This window comes from Sinocyclocheilus rhinocerous, unplaced genomic scaffold (assembly GCF_001515625.1).
Source record: "Sinocyclocheilus rhinocerous isolate Xijiao unplaced genomic scaffold, SAMN03320098_v1.1 scaffold387, whole genome shotgun sequence".
Lineage (NCBI taxonomy): Eukaryota > Metazoa > Chordata > Actinopteri > Cypriniformes > Cyprinidae > Sinocyclocheilus > Sinocyclocheilus rhinocerous.
The window spans coordinates 2,114,142-2,134,359 of NW_015651557.1; the positions used below are offsets into that span (position 1 = coordinate 2,114,142).

At 36.6% G+C, this 20,218-nt stretch overlaps 1 protein-coding gene across 4 annotated transcripts in view; it reads right to left on the reverse strand.

The window, feature by feature from the left end:
• ebf1b (EBF transcription factor 1b) overlaps positions 1–20,218 on the reverse strand; it is a 139,457-nt gene that overhangs the window by 42,098 nt on the left and 77,141 nt on the right. For all 4 annotated transcript variants that reach the window (XM_016518632.1, XM_016518633.1, XM_016518630.1 and 1 more), the window contains exons 7-8: positions 5,323–5,404; positions 1,258–1,399 (exon numbers count right to left, since the gene is read on the reverse strand). In XM_016518632.1, coding sequence (XP_016374118.1) covers positions 1,258–1,399; positions 5,323–5,404 — 224 coding nt within the window. The remainder of the gene's footprint in view (positions 1–1,257; positions 1,400–5,322; positions 5,405–20,218) is intronic.

Consider the following 20,218-nt stretch of genomic DNA (forward strand, 5'->3'; position numbering starts at 1 on the left):
TCTTATGAGATTTAGTCGACTAAAACTAGACTGAAACTAAAAACAATTCAGGTGACTAAAATATGACTAAAACTAAATGACATTTTAGTCAAAAGACTATGACTAAAACTAAATCAAAATTTCCTGTCAAAATTAACACTGCCTCAGAGTACCATATAAAAACTATAGTACATGAATATCCCTTATGAAAATTAACCATGGTTTATTGTAGTAAAAGTGTAGTAACCATGTTTTTTGGTGTATTGATTGCCATTTGTATAACCACAGTTTTACTACAAATACCATGGTTAAACTATGGTTAGTTTAGCAAAACCATGGTTAATTTGTGGTTATCATGGTTTAACTATAGTAACCATGGTTTTTTGGTTTTATTCGTAGTAAAACCATGGTTAATTTTCATATGGGATGCTAATCATCAGTACCATGGTACAGCAGCTGTCCCATATTAAAAAATCTGTCCTTTTGAATTTAATGTATCTGGCTCTGTGCATAATTTTTATCCTCTGCATTCAATTAAACCCCACCACAGTAATTTCTGCAGATGGAGGGATGGGTTAAAGGAATGAGGGAGGGCACAGGTTAGTGCTTTAATTAATCTCTGTTTCATCTTTTACTCTCTCCGCACCACTGGAGAAGTGACTTAAAGGGCCAAAGCTCACAGACGGCTCCGACAGCTAAGCGTTATCTCTCAGCAACTCATTCACACATACTGGATGGAGTTTAAGATTTGTATCAACACACTATTAATAAAATGTAGACTTGTCTGTGTGGTTATTGTCGGAGGCTTGCAGAGGCTTACTGCATATTTCATCACAGTATAATAAAGTGTGGGTCTACATGATCTGTCAGGGTCCCTGTTCACAAATTAACCAACCTCATCTTGCTCCTTCTGATCCCATTTTTCGTTTCTTCCTCTTGCAAACCAATTGGGATGGGATGAGTAGGCAGAAAAGACTTTGTATTTTGAATCAGTTTGAACTGTCTGATTCATTAAAATGAATAAGGGGCCATTCACACAGAATGTGTTTTTCCATTCCGATGCACTACTTTTCCATTGTTTTTCTATGTAAACATGCACTAGATGGACCGTATGACCGTTGCACTCGCGTCTTGCCTCTTTTGCAGCGCAATGACTCCTTCTGTGTGAATGGCCCCTAAGACTTCCCAATTCCCAATTAGCAGCCAATTCAACAGAATGAAGTAAATGCAATCCCATTTATCTGCTAAACTCTTGATGTTAAATCCGCAGTAACTCACCGTGCTCCAGATATGACGGCGTTCCCTCCGACGGGTCCAGTCGCCGAGCTCTTCTGCCATGTTTCGAGTTGTTGTGCACGAACATATTGTCCGAAACAGCCAGAACATGTCCATCTACGCTTACTGTCGTCGACACAACCACCTGTAAAGAAAGGTTATGGGCATAAATGACAGAAAAAGAATTTTATTTTGTCACTTTGAAGTAAAGTGTGTCATTTTTGTGCCATTAGCGGCAACAACTGGAATTGAAGCCTCACCTCACCTCACCAGCGGTGCTGCGATTAAAGCACTCACAGTCTCTAATCATTTCCATGCTGTACACTAATTAACACCGCATACAAAACACACTTCTCTGCCTATCCCACAATGCCCCGCTCTCTCCGATTGATTGCTGATAGAGGTTGTCTCGGATTAATTCAATTAAAAAGCGGGCAGTACTTGTGCGCCCTGAGACAATGCGAAGAACGTAATAAGTGTTGGAGGTTGCCATTATGAGTGGCACAAACGGGCCCTCTAAAGCTGCAGAGGCCCCCTGGTACCCCACATAGAGCCTCTTATTTCAATTGCTGTTGAGCTTTGAGAGGAAATTCTGCCTCTTCAAAGAAGAAAGGACTTGGTGATGAGAGGTAAGTCTCTAAGGGACGTGGCTAAGCATATACTTACACTTTCGTTTTATTCTCTCTCCCTATCTATCTCCATCGTTCACTATCTCTCTCTTTTTTTTTTTTTACTTCTCACAGCCCTTGATGCTTAGAGGTGGGATTCCCCTTAATATCTCAATTGTTGCTCCTAGACAGCAATGGAATGGACATTAAAGAGACAGTTCACCCAAAAATTAAAATTACCCTATGATTTACTCACCCTCAAGCCATCCTTGGTGTATATGACTTTCTTCGAGTTAAAAATATCCTTTCTCTTCCAAGCTTTATAATAGCAGTGAACGGGTGATGAGATTTTGAAGCCCAAAAAAGTGCATCCATCCATCATAAAAAGTACTCCACATGGCTCCGGGGGGTTAATAAAGGCCTTCTGAAGCAAATCGATGCATTTGTGTGAGAAAAATATCCATATTTAAAACTTTATAAACAGTAATCTCCAGCTTCCTCTAACTGTAGTACGCACGTTTACAAGAGAGTGGCACTCCAGCGTATGACGTAGGCGTAGTGTTATGGTTTATAAAGTTTTAAATCTAGATATTTTTTCTAACATAAAGCATTGATTCACTTCAGAAGGCCTTTATTAACCCCCCGGAGCTGTGTGGATTTACAGGCTCCGAGCCAGATTTGTAATACCATCAAATGCTGAAGAGAGTAAAACTAATGAGAGCACAATTATTCCAAATATTCTACACTGGTATACAAAAACATCCAGAACCAGACCAGATCAGCAAAAGCAGACTAAGAGAGTTGGAAACACTGAGTTAGAAGGATGGATGCTTGGAAAGTGAGCAGATGTAATGAGCTAATGAATGAAAAGGTTAAAAGCTAAATGGTTTACCTGAAAGCGCCGCATGTCCCGTGGATTTCCTGCATTCTTCAGGCAGTTCTGATTGCCCCTGCCATTATAAAGCTTGAAAAGCCAGGATATATATATATATATATTTTTAGTATACCTCTGATTGTATTTGTCTGAAAGAAGAAAGTCATATACACCTAGGATGGCTTAAGGGTGAGTAAACCATGGAGTAATTTTCATAACTGGGTGAACTATCCCTTTAAATCTCCTGCTTCTCAGATTTTTCTCCTGAGAAGAGTATTTTAGTCATCACATGTTTCTCCTCTAAAGTTTAAGAAGAGACCTGAACTAAAAAATAAAAGCTCAGAGATCTTAATACGAGCTCAAATATTTCTCACTTCCAAGATCACATCTGACCAATTAATTTGAGCTAAGCAAAATACATCACATTTACATCTCTGTTCTCTTGCTGAGAACATCTTATCTCAACATGTGTCTTATTTGTTGTTCTCCTATAAGGAATTTTAAAAGAAACATCTGAGACTGCAAGCGGCCACCGCACTACGACATCACATTGTGTATGTGTGTGATGGAAAGTCTCTCTCCTGCATTCTTGCACGCTCGCTGAGTAAAATATGACTGCTAAGTATACACAATCACTGTGAGTTCACTCGTAGAGTGCTGCAGATGATTCTTTTATAGACAGAACTATACAGACAGCTGCTGAGATAATATCTTACTTCAACACTGAATACTGATTCAAAACGGGCTGATATTTTGGAGCCAACTAAATAAAACCTATAGGTAGTTTTGAGTCCACTTCAAACATTCTGTTAACTAAAGTCACTTTGCAGCTACATGTCGACTTATTCTACTAACAGAACATCAGCAGAAAAGAAAATAAGACCAGATCTACAGGCTGTAGGCACCACCACAATGACAACTTTTGTACCTTTTTTTCTAAAAGATTTTAATACGAAAGTAAACAAAGTCAATTCATGTTGTTTTTAAAGATCCATGTGTGATGAGTGTTAGAACAGTGTGAGGACCAAATTAACAAGTAGTGGCAAGAGACAGTGAAAGTGTGTGTGTGTGTGTGTGTGTGTGTGTGTGTGTGTGCGCGCGCGTGCGCGTTTTTGTGACAAATGAGGACATCAATTTGTATAATGTATTTTAGGGCTGAACTGTGATCCTGAAATAGTCTTTTAATGTTCTGAAAACCTCTTTTCGTCTTTGACCCATATATATATATAAAACTACTAAAAATGACAAAATCAACTAAATTACAAGAAGTTTAACTAAAATGAATATATTAACACTAACTATAACAGTATCTGAATGATTCTAAACTAACACTGTGCTCGCGGCAGGGTTCCGCGGTTAATCCGGTCAGCTCCACTGATCAGAATCTAATTAAACTCTGATTAATGATGATTCAGGCTGTTTTCAGCAGCTGTTACGTCAGAGAGAATATCGCTCTTCAGTCTGTTCTGCAATCGTGTAATCAACATTCACTTACATCTGCAGGGTTTGCTTTAATGCCAAATTACATGAAGGCACAAAGTGAGACTAGTTAAAAATGAAACTAACTAATCAGAACAAGTACACAGCTGAGTAAAGACCGACCGACTGCATGTGGACAAACGCTCTCGGCTTCTGATCTAAATCTGCTCTTAGAGCGTCCAGACGGTTTGTGATGCCTGAAGATGTGAGTCTTCATCAATCCGTCAGTCTTTACCCGCCGTCTGTTCAGCTGGAGCAGTGCATCATGGGACAGTGTTCAGACAGACACTGAACAACAGGACAGATGAGAATACTGTACTTACCCTCCACGCTTGTGTGTGTGTGTGTGTGTGTGTCTGTGTGTGTGTGTGTGTGTGTGTGTGTGTGTGTGTGTGTGTGCGTTTTTGTGACAAATGAGGACATACATTTGTATAATGACAAGGGTATGACATAGGTATAAGAAGGAGAAGGTGACTTTTCAGGACATTACCCCATGTCCCCACTTTTCAAAACGCATATAAATCACACAGAATGGAGTGTATTGAAAATCTGAAATAGCACAAAGTTTCCTGTGAGGGGTAGGTTTAGGGGTAGGGTTGGTGTAGGGCAATAGAATATACGGTCTGTACAGTATAAAAACCATTACACCTATGGGATGTCCCCACTTTTCACAAAAACAAACCTGTGTGTGTGTGTGTGTGTGTGTGTGTAAGAGTGCTTGTGAAAGCAGCAAGGGTCACATACCAATGAATGACTGGAGGTCAAGGTCTTGTGTTTCTTGCAAAGCAGTGAAAGGTTATTTACTCAGTGTCTCACACTCAAACACACGCGCACTGCGTGAGTGACACTGTTGTGCAATTATGCAGAGTGTGTTTACAGGCTCGGAGCCAGATTTGTAATACCATCAAATGCTGAAGAGAGTAAAACTAATGAGAGCACAATTATTCCAAATATTCTACACTGGTATACAAAAACATCCAGAACCAGACCAGATCAGCAAAAGCAGACTAAGAGAGTTGGAAACACTGAGTTAGAAGGATGGATGCTTGGAAAGTGAGCAGACGTAATGAGCTAATGAATGAAAAGGTTAAAAGCTAAATGGTTTACCTGAAAGCGCCGCATGTCCCGTGGATTTCCTGCATTCTTCAGGCAGTTCTGATTGCATTTCAGGAAAAACTTGAGAAAAAATCTGCAAAAGGAGAAAAATGATTAGTTAGCGGTGGACTGAAGGAATCCATTGAATGTTCTGAAAAGCTAAGACAGAATAGATCAACATTTAAACACTGTAAATAGGCCTGTTGACCAGTTCACCAAACCTCTGACAGTGAAATTAGACAGATCCAATTAGGACCAAAAATGGTGATTCTGATGCCACAGGAGAGCCTTTGTAAGTTCCACAAAGATCTTTTGATTCCAGTTCTTAAAAAAACATCTATACTGGTACCTTAAAGATCCCTTTAAATAGTTTGATGAGCGCAATTTTCTTATAACATACTTCTTGTTAAAACAGCAACTAGGGGTGGGACATATAATAGTTGTTGCCTTTTTTATAGTGAATAGCACACTTGAAGTGCATTTTATGAACCTTTAGAAGTACAGTAGCATATCAATGACATTAAAGTTTATAGACACACAGTAAAAGCATGTTTTTAAATTCTGAATTGAAGTAGATTGTTTTTGAGGAACATAAGTATTTATTTAATTTAAGCTATATATATATATTAAATTAGTGTATAGATTAGTAACTCACGATTAAATAAAACTCTTTACCATGAGAAATATATTTACTTTTTCCCAATAATATTAATACTTTTGTCCAGATAATGAAATGACTGAATAACCCTATACTACCAAAAAGGTTCTTGATTTAAAAAAGGTTACTGAACTGAAGAACCACCATACAACATTTTCAAAGAGACTTTTACACATCCTTAAAGTTCAGTAACACAAACACATGCACAGACAAACACACACAGCAACAGGCAGTGTGCTGAAATGTGGAGCGTCCATCTGTCGCGGTGGGAAACGCTGCTAAGACAGCTCGCCGATTCAAAGACACACACACACACAGAGTCCCATCCAAACAGAAAAAAACATGTCTGTCTCTCTTCATAATCATGGTAAGCAGAAAGCGGGCACATTCATGGGCACTAGCACAAACCCTTCACTCACAGACTGGCATTAGAGCTGTAACAGCACAATACCAGCTGCTCTGACTGGCATACAAACAGTGTGTGTGTCTAACTGGATAATGCCATGGCACATTCCCGTCTGTCAGGACCTTTTTTCTCATGTACTTCCCTCTCTTGCCTCTTTGTTTGCAATTCTGTCTGCGTCCATCTGTCGCGGTGGGAAACGCTGCTAAGACAGCTCGCCGATTCAAAGACACACACACACACAGAGTCCCATCCAAACAGAAAAAAAACATGTCTGTCTCTCTCATAATCATGGTAAGCAGAAAGCGGGCACATTCATGGGCACTAGCACAAACCCTTCACTCACAGACTGGCATTAGAGCTGTAACAGCACAATACCAGCTGCTCTGACTGGCATACAAACAGTGTGTGTGTCTAACTAGATAATGCCATGGCACATACCCGTCTGTCAGGACCTTTTTTCTCATGTATTTCTCTCTTGCCTCTTTGTTTGCAATTCTGTCTGTCTCTTTTGTCAATATGACACTGAATGTGCTATTCTTTCTATAACTCTGTTTCAAACACACCCACGATCGCTCTGTTCCAAAAGCATCATTGCGACACAAAGGCTGTTCCAAAAGGTTGGTAACTTAATTATGCTGCCTAGTAAGACACCTCATTTTAGCCAAATTTGAAGGCAGCGTCATATGTATCCTTTACAAAGAAAGCAATCCAAGAATGCACTGTTAAAACGATACTCATAATTCATTCAAAACTGTCAAGAACGTGCAATTTGTGAATGAATTAAAAGTGAAGTTAGAAAATCTGTTGCCACTTAGATTTAATATAATGGTACTCTGGCATAAAGTGTGACTTAAGTGTCCAAATACACTGTAGATGTGCATTTGTGTGTGTATATCCATTTTGATATTTGAGTCAGGTTAATATCAGGAGGCTGCTTAATACTTTTGACCTAATGTGGCTCAACAAGCCCAGTTATATGGCAAAGAGCACTCAGGTGTGTGTGTATCATCTCATGAACACACACTCACAGTCATCCTACAGTTCCATAATTGAAAGGACCTTGCTGTCGTCTTCAGTTAAGGGCACTCCAATGAAGGCCAATTACTAGAGGGGTTGAGTGTGGAGCCATACCTACTTACACGAGCTAACAGTGAGACACCTGTGACCTCTTTAGAACAGATCACAATACACCACCGCTGATGAATTCAGGAGAAAAACAGGAGGATACACCGAATAAAACAAACCTCTTTAGAGTAAAATAATGGATGGGAATGAAGCAGTCTTCAATTTTAATTCAGGGTCTTAATTTCTGCACATTCTGTTGCCTGGGTCGATTCATTTATTTAAAAACAAAATTCAATGACTTGTATAGCCTCTTCTATGATTAGTATGTTTTTTAATCATTTTTCTTTGACATATCAAATAATTGGTTATGACAAGGCAAGGCTAGTTCAGGTTGTAGGTCACATCTGGAACATGAACAACACGATAAATATAAACACTCTCACACAAAAGTAAAAATGAAAAGTGTGGCAAAGAATCTACTAGCCATGAGTTTCTTAACTTAAAACCAATTTCAATCCTATTTGTATTTTGTCTGCTGTAGAAAATTACGATTATTCTATTCTATTCTATTCTATTCTATGTGACCCTGGACCACAAAACCAGGCATAAGTGGAATGGGTTTATTTGTAGCAATAGCCACAAATACATTGTATGGGTCAGAATTATCGATTTTTCTTTTATGCCAAAAATATATATTAAGATATTAAGTAAAAATCATGTTCCATGAAGATATTTTGTAAATTTCCTACCATAAATATATGTAAAACTTAATTTTTGATTAGTAATATGCATTGCTAAGGACTTCATTTGGACAAATTTAAAGGCGATTTTCTCAATATTTAGATTTTTGTGCACCCTCAGATTTCAAATAGTTGTATCTCGACCAAATATTGTCCAAACAAACCATACATCAATGGAAGGGTCACATATTATCAATCCAATCATTTAATTGTGATTAGTAGATCAATAAATGCAAATATTTATTTTAAACTATATTCAAATTTCACTTTTTAAATAGTGCGATGTTAATAAAAGCATGAATAAAAAGGCAAACTAATAGCCATGAATTCCTTTACTCAAAACCAACATCAATCTAATCCATATTTTTTTCTTTAATAAATGAATATTATATTATATTATATTATATTATATTATATTATATTAGTATACCATCTTCTCAGTCATTTCACAATTATTTAATTGACTGCAGCTGTCATGATCAATTGATCAATAAATATAAACGTTTTTTTATCTAAATTCAAAATTCTCTTTGTAAACATAGTGCAATGTTGGTAGTTTTGTGTGTCTATAATGAGTATAATTTAATAGAGAAGGAGAGTATGTTGAAATGAATCACATTGGCATAATTTAAACACTCACGGCACAGAGTTATTTCAGGGCGTTTAGTTCCTGGCTAAACTGGATTGCGAGTGGTTGACGATGAAGAAGCAGGTTTTTGCATTTCCTGAAATTCATCATGATGAGAGAAGCTTTTGCATGAGGTAATCTAATTTGGTTACTAAATGCAAAACAGCGGCCATAGCTGCCTGTGCCATATTCCTGTATGGTGCGAGCCACACCAAGAGTAAATGAGCCCATGTGAACAGCACAGCAGCATAAATTATTCACGGGCTGAGATGGCAATTATGGCTCTGAGCACAACCAACATTAATATTTTATGAGGGCTAACACACACTTCCAAGTGAATCAGAAAGAGAGAGAGAGAGAGAGAGAGAGAGAGAGAGAGAGACTGGGAGAGGGGGGTCTTCCCTATCCACTTTCTTTGTGTTTTTGGGGTCTTTCTCTCCTTTAACTCACTCACTTGGGCTCTTCCTCTCTCAGCCTCACCAACTAATCTATTCTGCATGATTTAAATTATACCATTCACTATTGCCCAAGTCCCTATAAAGAGATTTAAAGTTGTGTTATTACACATTTATAACATAGTAATAAAGCAGTTATACCATGCATTCACTGCAAATATTGTACATTTCTGATCATTTTCACAGTTTTGCTTTATAGCACCGGCATGTGTGCATAAAATGACATGCTAATAGAAATTAAACATGAAAAATACACTTAAATTTGACCAGATCAATCAATTTGTTGAATACTGTAGAATTGGCTCCTGATGTAGTGGTGAGACAGCAGCAGTCACATGATACCACTATTGCAACAGTGTCAATACCATCATGCCAAGAGAAATACTAGGCATATTCTTGTGTGAGTTTACATATGTGTGTAATCAAATAAATAAATTGGTGGTTATGTTTTATTTGGCATATTTTCTTGGTTAAATTGAATTCGGAACAGTGTACCCATATGATCCCACCTTTTTCTCTTTCACACAGTCTTTACTCTGTATTTGACTCAAAACTGCAAATAATGCCACTATCAGTAGCTGTCAATCAAACCGAGAGGTCCCTGGAGATATGGAAATCAAGTTGATGACTGGTTCACCTGGATCATATTCATGCTTATATTCGGTGTTGTAGGCACAGTTATTCTATAACAAGACACCTTGTTGGACTGCTGAGTTCAACTACCTTTTTTGTGGTGCTAATATAACTACTTGAACTAGAAACACAAATAGATCATGAATTAGCATGTTGATGGTTTGTAATTTGTTGTTATTGTTGGGTTTCACATCCCTTTGAGAGATCCTGTCAAGCCTTCAGAATATGTCATCAATGCAAAACATGGAAACCGTATTATCAATTACATTACTTCATTAGTCAAATCAAAAGATTAATATAACTTTCTAAATAATTAACAATTATAAATATGTTAAATATTTAAATGCATAGTTAAAACATGTATTTAAAAATAAAATATTTAATACAAATATTAAAAAATACTATAAATAGTAATAATAAAGTACTTCATGGATTAAATGAAAATATTTTCCAAAATAATTAAAAATAATTAAAATATTTTTAAATGTATAACAAATTATAATCAAAAATAAAAATGTTAAATACATCTAAATATTAATAAATATTAGTAAAAATGCTTTAAATGACACAAAGACAGTGTACTCAGTATTAGTACTATAGAGAGACTGGTAGCATCCACTTAAGTACTAGTACTTTTGACATCCTTATTACAGGCAGCATCTTGCATTGACCCAACAGGAAATTGACTCTTTAGCCAAAAAACTGCCCCCAAAGTCCATACTTTCACCTGGCAAGAAAGATGACCTGACCTCTGGAAACCTCTTTGACAGAGTCCCCAACAAACCAACCCAATGATATAAATAGAGAAAAATAGAGAGCAAAAACCATCTGAGAAAGAAAGGAAAAGAGGGAGACAGGTCTCCTTTAGTGTCTATTGTAAAAGGCTGAAGGCAAACAACTCAATAATTCATGAGAGCAAGATTGATTTTGGGGGCTAGCTCAAGGGGTTGTGGGGGAGCTGGTGTGGTGGTCTAGCTGGGAAATCATTAGCCCAGCTAACACACACACACACACAGATGCAGGGCTGATTAACGGTTAGCAGGGCTGGGAGGGTCCCGTACCTTGGGGGCTGGCAGATTTACTATTTTTGTTTTCTTGCACACAAACACTGGCTTTATACCTCTTCTTTGTCTGTTTGTCTTCTCTGGGGACGTGAATTGAGTGGTGGGTTAGACCAGGGCGAGAGACGAGGGAACAGATTCAAGCGAACTGGAGTGAGAGAGTTTGTTTGGCTGATGGTTGTGTTGATTTTAGTTTTTTCTTCATGTCTCGAGTTCAGTCTTTTATTTTGAATTCATTTAGACTCTTATTGTGAAAGTCTCTCTTTTTCTTTCTTTGCTTTCCTTTTCTCGTGTTATTCCATTAGGATTTTTGTATATTGAGCCCTCTTGTCTGGCTGACGTTTAAATAATCATATTTACGAGATTTACGAGTTTCCTTTCCTTCGTTGATGCATTTCCTATTGAAAGTTGGGGAGGAACATATTAAAAGGCCATTTAAAGCCTACTAGCAAAATTTAACCAACAGGTTTTTGTTTGTGTGACATCCATAAGCCATGGTATTAGTGGGCGGGGCATTCTCATTCTAGCGACCATTTGATTGGACCAGAAAATTAGATACGTCCACTACATGCAACATGAGTCATCAATATTCTTGGTCTGTTTTCCCAAAAGATACTGTAATTATTATACAGTATATATATTTTTTACACTAGCATATAATTCAATAGTAATATACAGTAGTAATACTAATATAATAGTAAACATCAAACCTAACAGACATGGACTAGAAGCCATAAAACTCAATTTTCGATTCAAAGGATCTTTAAACAATCCTGACAGAAGCTAATGTTGGAACAGTGAATTCCAGAACAGTGAACGGTTAATTTGTAGGCATTTAACTGTGTATGTGCAGAAAATGCTAATCATATTGTTAGTTTAGGAGGTGTTATAAGCAAAACTGCATTTCCCGTCATTCTCCGGGATAGCATGATACAGGTATGGTAAACTACAAAGATAAAGCATTACTTGCATATCTAATATAAATCCCTTGATCTTTGTTTTGGGGATAAATAACAAAAAGAGAAATATAAATTTAAAATGGTCTATTTCTAAACATTTGTCATGTGTTGAAAGCTCCAGATCATTTCTGTGAATTTCCATGATTTTTATTTCATGTCATGATTTTATAGCTTTTTATAGCTTTATGGCTAAATTATGTTTCATAATTGACAAATTTTGCAACATTGACAGTGTTATTATAGTGAATGGAATCAACACTGAACTGACTCAAGGTGAATGACAACATCGTCTTCTATAGAGCTTCTAATAGCTGAATTGATCTTGTTTCATAACTGATGATCTTTACTACATTTAACAACCTAAACTGAATCAACACTGAACTGACTTGTGCTGAATAGGGCTGTCAAAAAAAAAATTTGAATTTCGAGTTTTCGTCGAATTTAAAATAAAAATCCACATTCGAATGCAAAAACGTTGCATTCGAATTTTAGGTGTGCGTCAGACAGCCTTATCGGTGGCGCACGAGATGCGATGACGATGTAAGTGTTGTTGCATTATAATGTTTTTGTTAGCCTATCCAGTTGAAGCCACTAGATGCGGTGCTGCTGCGTTGTTCGTTTAAAATATTGCGGAAAAAGAGAACATCAATGCGGAGAAGATCTTGTTTACGTCAAAACTGAAACCCAGCCGTTTACACAGAACGCATATTTCGCGCATTTTCTAGAGCAGGGGTGCCCAAACTCGGTCCTGGAGGGCCGGTGTCCTGCAGAGTTTAGCTCCAACTTGCCTTAACACACCTGCTACAAAGTTTCTAGTATGTCTAGTAAGAGCTTGATTAGCTGGTTCAGGTGTGTTTAATTGGGGTTGGAGCTAAACTCTGCAGGACACCGGCCCTCCAGGACCGAGCTTGGGCACCCCTGTTCTAGAGGGACATCTATCACCGTTGCACACGCATCTTGCACAAAAGAGTAGCATGTTTAGAAAGCCATGTAAATTTAATGTAGGTTTAACTTTGAAAAAAACATACATCGAGACTTTTTGGCGGGGGTTTTTCCCCATTCCACTGCATCTCATGTTTTTAAATGAGAAATGTACTCTGTGTGATTGGCTTTCCGCCCATTGTATTAAACTATGCATACATACATGATGGATGCTGTTTTGTTTATAGCTGTTTAAGCAACTTAATTAATTATATATGGTTTATAAACATTATTTTAAACATTATGCATTTTTTTCCACAGTCATGTTATCTTACTGAATAAACGTGCATTAGTAATATTTTGCTCGATGCGCCCTCTTGTGGCCTTAGGAGAGAAGCCAAAAGCTTTTCTTCACCCTAACTGAAATTATGCCTTTTAAATTCGAATATAATTCAAATTTTGATCATATTTAAGTACGAAATTCGAATTTAGTTTTTCAGCCATTTTGACAGCCCTAGTGCTGAATAATAAAGCTATTGTCTTCTGTAGAACTATTTTACAACAGAATATGAGTTTACCTCAATGTTGATGAAGTTTGCATCTTTAATTTCACTATTTTTCCTGTTTATCACTGTGAAGCTGCTTTGAAAGAATCTGTATTGTATACAGCACTAGATAAATAAAAGTGACTTGACTGTTCAAATCATGCATGCTTCCTATGTTGAATCTCACTTTTGTTTTCATATATTGAAAAGGTTTATTTTCATCACTGATACTAATAAACTGCACTTGGGGTTTTGATGTATCTCTACAGGGATCAAAAATATGTCTCAGATAGAACGTAAAATATTGTACCTTGTTATGACACATCCAGCAATCATTACAGAATTGAAACAAGTCCCTGCAGTGTACACAGAGCCCATCTCGCACAGTCTATAACACAAGACGGCTAACCAACTCTACGCTCCAGGCATGTGAACGATTTTCTGCACGTGTCAGCAGACAGCTTACACAACGCTGAGAGGCACTTTCCCATCTCCACCAGAAATCGGCTATCATATGTCTCTCTCCACATATCAAAGGCGTGGATGTGTGTGTACAGCTGTACAAATGCTCGCCGGATACACATAACACCCTGAATATGGATGTTTCCATGTCATTCTTCTCGCAAATATCAAAGAGCTTGAGGTGGCGTCTGATGAGACACACTCTTTTGTCATCGCTGGCTCCACAAATAATTCATAGACAGCAGAGTGAAGTCAAGGCACTGAGAACTCATACTGACAGCCACTACGTCCACATTCTTCCACCTGTCTTATCCTGTCTTCAGCAGAGACAAATAAAAGGACAACAAGACGGTTTCTCGCTCCGCCTGGTCAACTGTCTCCAGATGATGACCTCATTCACGGTCCATCTGATCAGATTTGGCAGGGGTTTGATTTGCCAGAGAAGAGAAGGGATTGAGGCTACTGTGAGAGTCCTTCAGATGAGGAAAAAATGGTACGATTAAATGAGAAATTTCTAAGGTCTTACACTCTGCCTTAACCAGGAACGACTAATAAAGTGTCTTGAAACAAATGGAAATTTCCAAATTAGGAAAATGCATGGGGCTGGGTATTAAAATTTTCCCAAAGCTCTCCATTCTGTTTTATAATATAATATGTCACCCTGGAGCACAAAACCAGTCTTAAGTCGCTGGGGTATATTTGTAGCAATAGCCAAAAATACATTGTATGGGTCAAAATTATTGATTTTTCTTTTATGCCAAAAATCATTAGGACATTAAGTAAAAATCATGTTCCATGAAGATATTTTGTAAATTTCCTACTGTAAATATATCAAAACGTAATTTTTGATTAGTAATACGCATTGCTAAGAACTTCATTTGGACAACTTTAAAGGCGATTTTCTCAATATTTTGATTTTTTTGCACCCTCAGATTCCAGATTTTCAAATAGTTGTATCTCGGCCAAATATTGTCCCATCCTAACAAACCATACATTAATGTAAAGTTTATTTATTATCAGTAAAGCTGATGCATAAATATTGACCCTTATGACTGGTTTTGTGGTCCAGGGTCACATATAGTAATGACAACTTGATGCTGATTCAACAGATCAATGGATTGGATCAATATTAGTCTGATTCAAAAAGTAACTCCAAAACACAATCTTTTTGAATGCTTCATTAAAAGGATTAAGTGTTATGAGTTGGACTACACTGGATGTGATGTATGTTTATGATTCACTAAAAAGCATATGCTGATAAGAGTTATTATTTTGTGAATCAGACTACTCGTGTCGTCCTGTGATGTTATTGCGTGCAGCCCGCACGGACGCCACAAAATATGGGTTTTCTTGCAACTAAAACACTGGAAAAGATTAAACGATCATTCTTGGGATTTTAGGAATTGATTCTGATCATGAGTAAATAAACATTAATTTTAAAAAAATTCTAGCCCTAACATCAAGACATTCTGAAGATCACTTTTTTTGGGTTAATTTTCACTAGCAGCTGTTCACAGTGAAACTTATATTGAACAATTCACATTCCGTTCAGACCAAAAATGAAGCAAAATCTTGCTTCAAATAGCTCTATATTGATTTCCAAGCTGTCATCTCACAATTACCATAATTCAGATTTCAGACTGCAGCATAAACGTCAAATTTGTTTATATTGGATGTGATTTTGTTGCTTCACAACTTCATGCTGGAAACTTGTATTGTGCCAAGATAGAACAAGGTGTTAAACTATCCAAGTGTATTTCAGCAGCACCCATATAATCTATAATGTACCTCCACTATTTTAAAAGTAGATACATTAATACATTCGTGAACATACTCTACACAGCCACACTGTGAATATTGCATGTTTATTCCATATTATGTTTGATATTTCCTTGGGATCAACTCACCAAGTCAAATTCTTAGTAAATCTTTGAAACTTACTCTTTTCTGATTCTAATCATGTTAACAAAATCTCCTAACAAGTGCTTTGATTGGCATTAGCTGCTTACGACTTCCCCTCACAAATCCCTCCTTTGGCTCCATCTCTCGTGTGTGGACTTTCAGGTTCACTCTCTCTCTGCTCTGAACATCTGCTCGCTGTTGAACTACTGCTGGATTTGCCCATCTAGCTCCAAGAGCGCTAGTTAATTAGAGGATGGAGATTAGGCGGGATAATAGACAGGGAAAATCTCCTGATTATCTCGCAGAATCCTGGGAAAGAGTTACATTATAGCGGAGATGCCATCACCTTCTTATTTGTGTCTGGTTTAATTACTGAGGATGGGTCACATTGAGAAGTGGCTCTGATAGACGTGGGATATGATCAGCACAGCTGAGGATCATTTTCCGGTGGCTAAATAAAGAATATTGCATAAAGGAGGGAGCTTGCAGAGAAAGTTTAAGTAAAAAAAAAAAGCTGAAAAGATTTGGTTGTAATCGCGAGTCCATGCTTGGTTTATTATTGGCAAATTTTTAGGTTCACTTTAAATGTGATTGGAATACACATGGCCACAGTTAAAAATGGTTTTACTGTCCACGTTCCCAAAAATATAAAGGTCAGTTTCCCACACTCAGATACAGCTTAGCCCCAGTCATAAATATGGCCAATGAATAATCATTATTATGCAATAAACCAGATCTAAAGCTGTGTGTTTTCAGGAAAGAGGCCCAAAAAAAGAATGGGTTGAGGATTGGAACAGATTCAAGATTCTAACAGACCAAATTCAGCCAAAAAGCATTGCAACCTATTAAAGGGCAATTGCGAAATGCATCTATGAAATTAGAAATGACCAAAATTAGTATGATGACAAGTAACCCCTATGTTCCCTGAGGTAACTGTAAAATTACTGTAAAACTCTAAACAATTAATAAAAATGATAACAAAAGCCTGTGTAAATAAAAAGGCTTATGCAAATCTCTATTCTTTGCATTAATCTAATTTGTTAGCAGCGTTTCACTGCGCAGTCTGATGTTATAATTCTCTTCTCTTTACCCCCTTGTGCGCAGTTCATTATAAATGGCCATGAGGGAAGCGTCTTTTATTATTTACGGTATTTACTTCAGGGGAAGTCATGGCTTGTGTCATATTTATCTTGCTGAAAAATGGGCTGAGGAATGCACTTCACCCCCTTTGAACACAAGGAAATGTAGCGTGCTACTGATGCAGCTCATGTTGGGTATAATTCAGTAGGCGACATCGATAAGATTTGTCTCTATTAATCTGATTGTTCACAGAGTTTTGATTGTCCACAGTTTTGTTTTCCAATAAATATGTATAAACATTATTAGAAAAGCATTTGCATTTACATACATTACCATTCAAAGGTTTGGGGTAAGTAAGATTGTTTAAATTTAAAAAGGGGGAAGGGGGGGCTGAATATTTATATTCAGCAAGGACACATTAAATAGTTTAAAAGTAAATGAATTTATAATGTTGCAAAAAATCTTTATATTAAATAAATGTTTTCATTTTAAACTTTCTATGCATCAGAGAATCGTGAAAAAAGTGAAAAACAAAAATATTAAGCAGCACAACTGTTTTCAATATGATTAGAATCTGAATTGTCTCTTAAAAAGCAAATTGGCAAATTAGGATCATGTGACACTGAAGACTGAAGTAATGATGCTGAAAATTCAGCTTTTCATCAAAGGAAATAATTACATTTTAAAATACAAAACAGTTGTTTAAAATTGTAACAATATACCGCTAAACTACTGTTTTACTGAATTTTTGATCAAATAATTGCAGCCTTTGTGAACAGAAAATACTTATTTCAAAGCATGAAAAAATCGTACCAAACTTTTGAATGGTAATATATACAACATGAAAATATCAATTTATATAAAATATAAATATAAAATAGATATGTGATACTTTATAAAAGTTTATTTTTATGACCTCATTAACAGTTCTTCCTTGTTTTAAGTAGAAACTTATTTTTAAAGACTTCTAAAGACTTTTAAAGACTTTTAAAGATTCTAAAACAGAAACAATTTAAGATATCAGATGATATTTTATTTATTTATTATATTTTATTTTTAAATATATCCTGCATTTTCTTCAAATCAATACGGTAAATATATCTATAAGGTAAATCTATCTTGTTTTAAGGATGCAGTACATACATGCAAGGGAGTTGTCCCATCTGGGATGAAGCCAATAACGATGGGGGGAGCGTGGGATTTTACGAGAACCAGAGATCGACATTATGACGTGTGTGTGTGTGTGTGTGTAACCCAAGCCGGGCACCAGAGCAGGCAGGTCTAGCGTTACACAGCCTCCAGGCAGCTACATCTGCACCAGGTCTTGTCCGACAATACACAGAGACTGCAGCCAAACTCTCACACACGCTGACATCATCCAGCGGTGGCTTCTGCTGTATGTCACTCACACCCACCAGCACAGGTAGCTGATACTGGAGCCGCACGGTCGTCCCACAGGACAAAACAGAAGAATCTGGGCCATTTTGATTGCGATTGATCTGAACAACATAGTAAAATATTACTTCATTTCTGTTGTATATGTGACCCTGGACCACAAAACCAGTCTTAAGTGTAAATTTTTCAAAATTGAGATTTATACAGCAGCTGAAAGCTGAATAAATAAGCTTTCCATTGATGTATTGTTTGCTATGATAGGACAATATTTGGCTGAGTTACAACTATTTGAAAATCTGGAATCTGAGGGTGCAAAAAAATCTAAATATTGAGAACATCATTCAAATGAAGTCCTTAGCAATGCATATTACTAATCAAAAATTAAGTTTTGATATATTTATGGTAGGACATTTACAAAATATCTTCATGGAACATGATCTTTACTTAATATCCTAATGATTTTGGGCATAAAAGAAAAATCAATAATTTTGACCCATACAATGTATTTTTGGCTATTGCTACAAATATACCCCAGCGACTTAAGACTGGTTTTGTGCTCCAGGGTCACATATAGTATGTAGAGTGCACAGTGTGCAACATCTTTTTTTTTCCATACAGTCATTTATAATGCAAAACACTCAACTTGTCCATCTATTCCCAGCAAATTGCAGTTTAATCTCGATTTTTCCAATGATTTGAGGAAGAAAATAGTGACGAGGAAAGCGATCACGTAGCGAGAGGTCAGCTTTGACCTCAGATGTCAGGGGTCATGACCCCACAAAGGGCCTGGAATAATAATCAGTGTGACGGCAAACAGATGTCATTCATTTTCGTCCTGGTAAAATTTGTAAACTTGTGTTTCCACAAGCTCCCTCTTTCTCTGAATAGCGCTGATGCTATAATACATCAATGACAACTCAAACCAGACTAAGAAGGCTGATTTTTGTTGTGAAACTCCCTTCTTTCCCGTCATGCCTGCAGGCTCTTTAAGGTGATAGATGGCGCTCTGTGTCTCGTGCCAACAGCACAGCCATGGCAGACCCCCGGGGAGGCTGAACTGCCATCAATAATACAGAGACCTGTACAGACTCTCAGTCTAGACGAAGAGGTAGGTTTGGACACTGGTTAGGTGTAGTCTGATTATGACATTATTATTAAGAACTGGCAAAATACCAGATACGAATCTGGGTCAAATCTGTAGGTTTTTTTTTTTTTAAACGTAAAAATGGCAGGGACCCCTAAGAATGGTGATCCCCATGCAAGGGATATTATTCCTAAAATACAAGGCAGCTGTATATTTTTTGCATATTTTCTGTATATCATCTGTATGAAGATGTTTTTATACTGGGTTGGAGACATATTACTCATGATATTATTAAGATATACACTTAAACTAAAAGAGACAGTAATGTTATGTTTTAATTTTAATGTTTTCGTATTTCAAAAGAAGGCTTTTATGCTCACCAGGACTGCATTGGGGGGGGGCATATATTTATATTTAAAATATAAGTTTATGTAATTGATTCCTGTGATTCAAAGCTGAAATTTCAGTTTTCAGTGTCACATGATCCTTCATAAATCATTTTAATATGGTCATTTGCTGCTAAATAAACATTTCTTATTAATATCAATGCTTAAAGCAGTTGTGCTGCTTAATATTTTTGTGAAAACCATGACACCATGACATTATAAATATGTCACACTTTCAACTTTTAATTAATTTGATGCGTCCTTGCTGGGGAAAAAAAAATTATTTATTTTTTTTTATTTTTTTTTATCTTATTGAGCTTAACATTTGAAATCAGTAAGAATTTTATATTAATATTTAATCTTATAAATATACATACAATTCGCCATTTTAAATTGAATGTAGATTTATTAACAAAAAAGGTAACAAAATAGAGCTGTCGATAGAATAAAATTATTTTTATTTTTAATTACAGTTTTGACCAATTAAGTATGTTGTATTACAGTAAACTTTTTTTTTTTTTTTTAAAT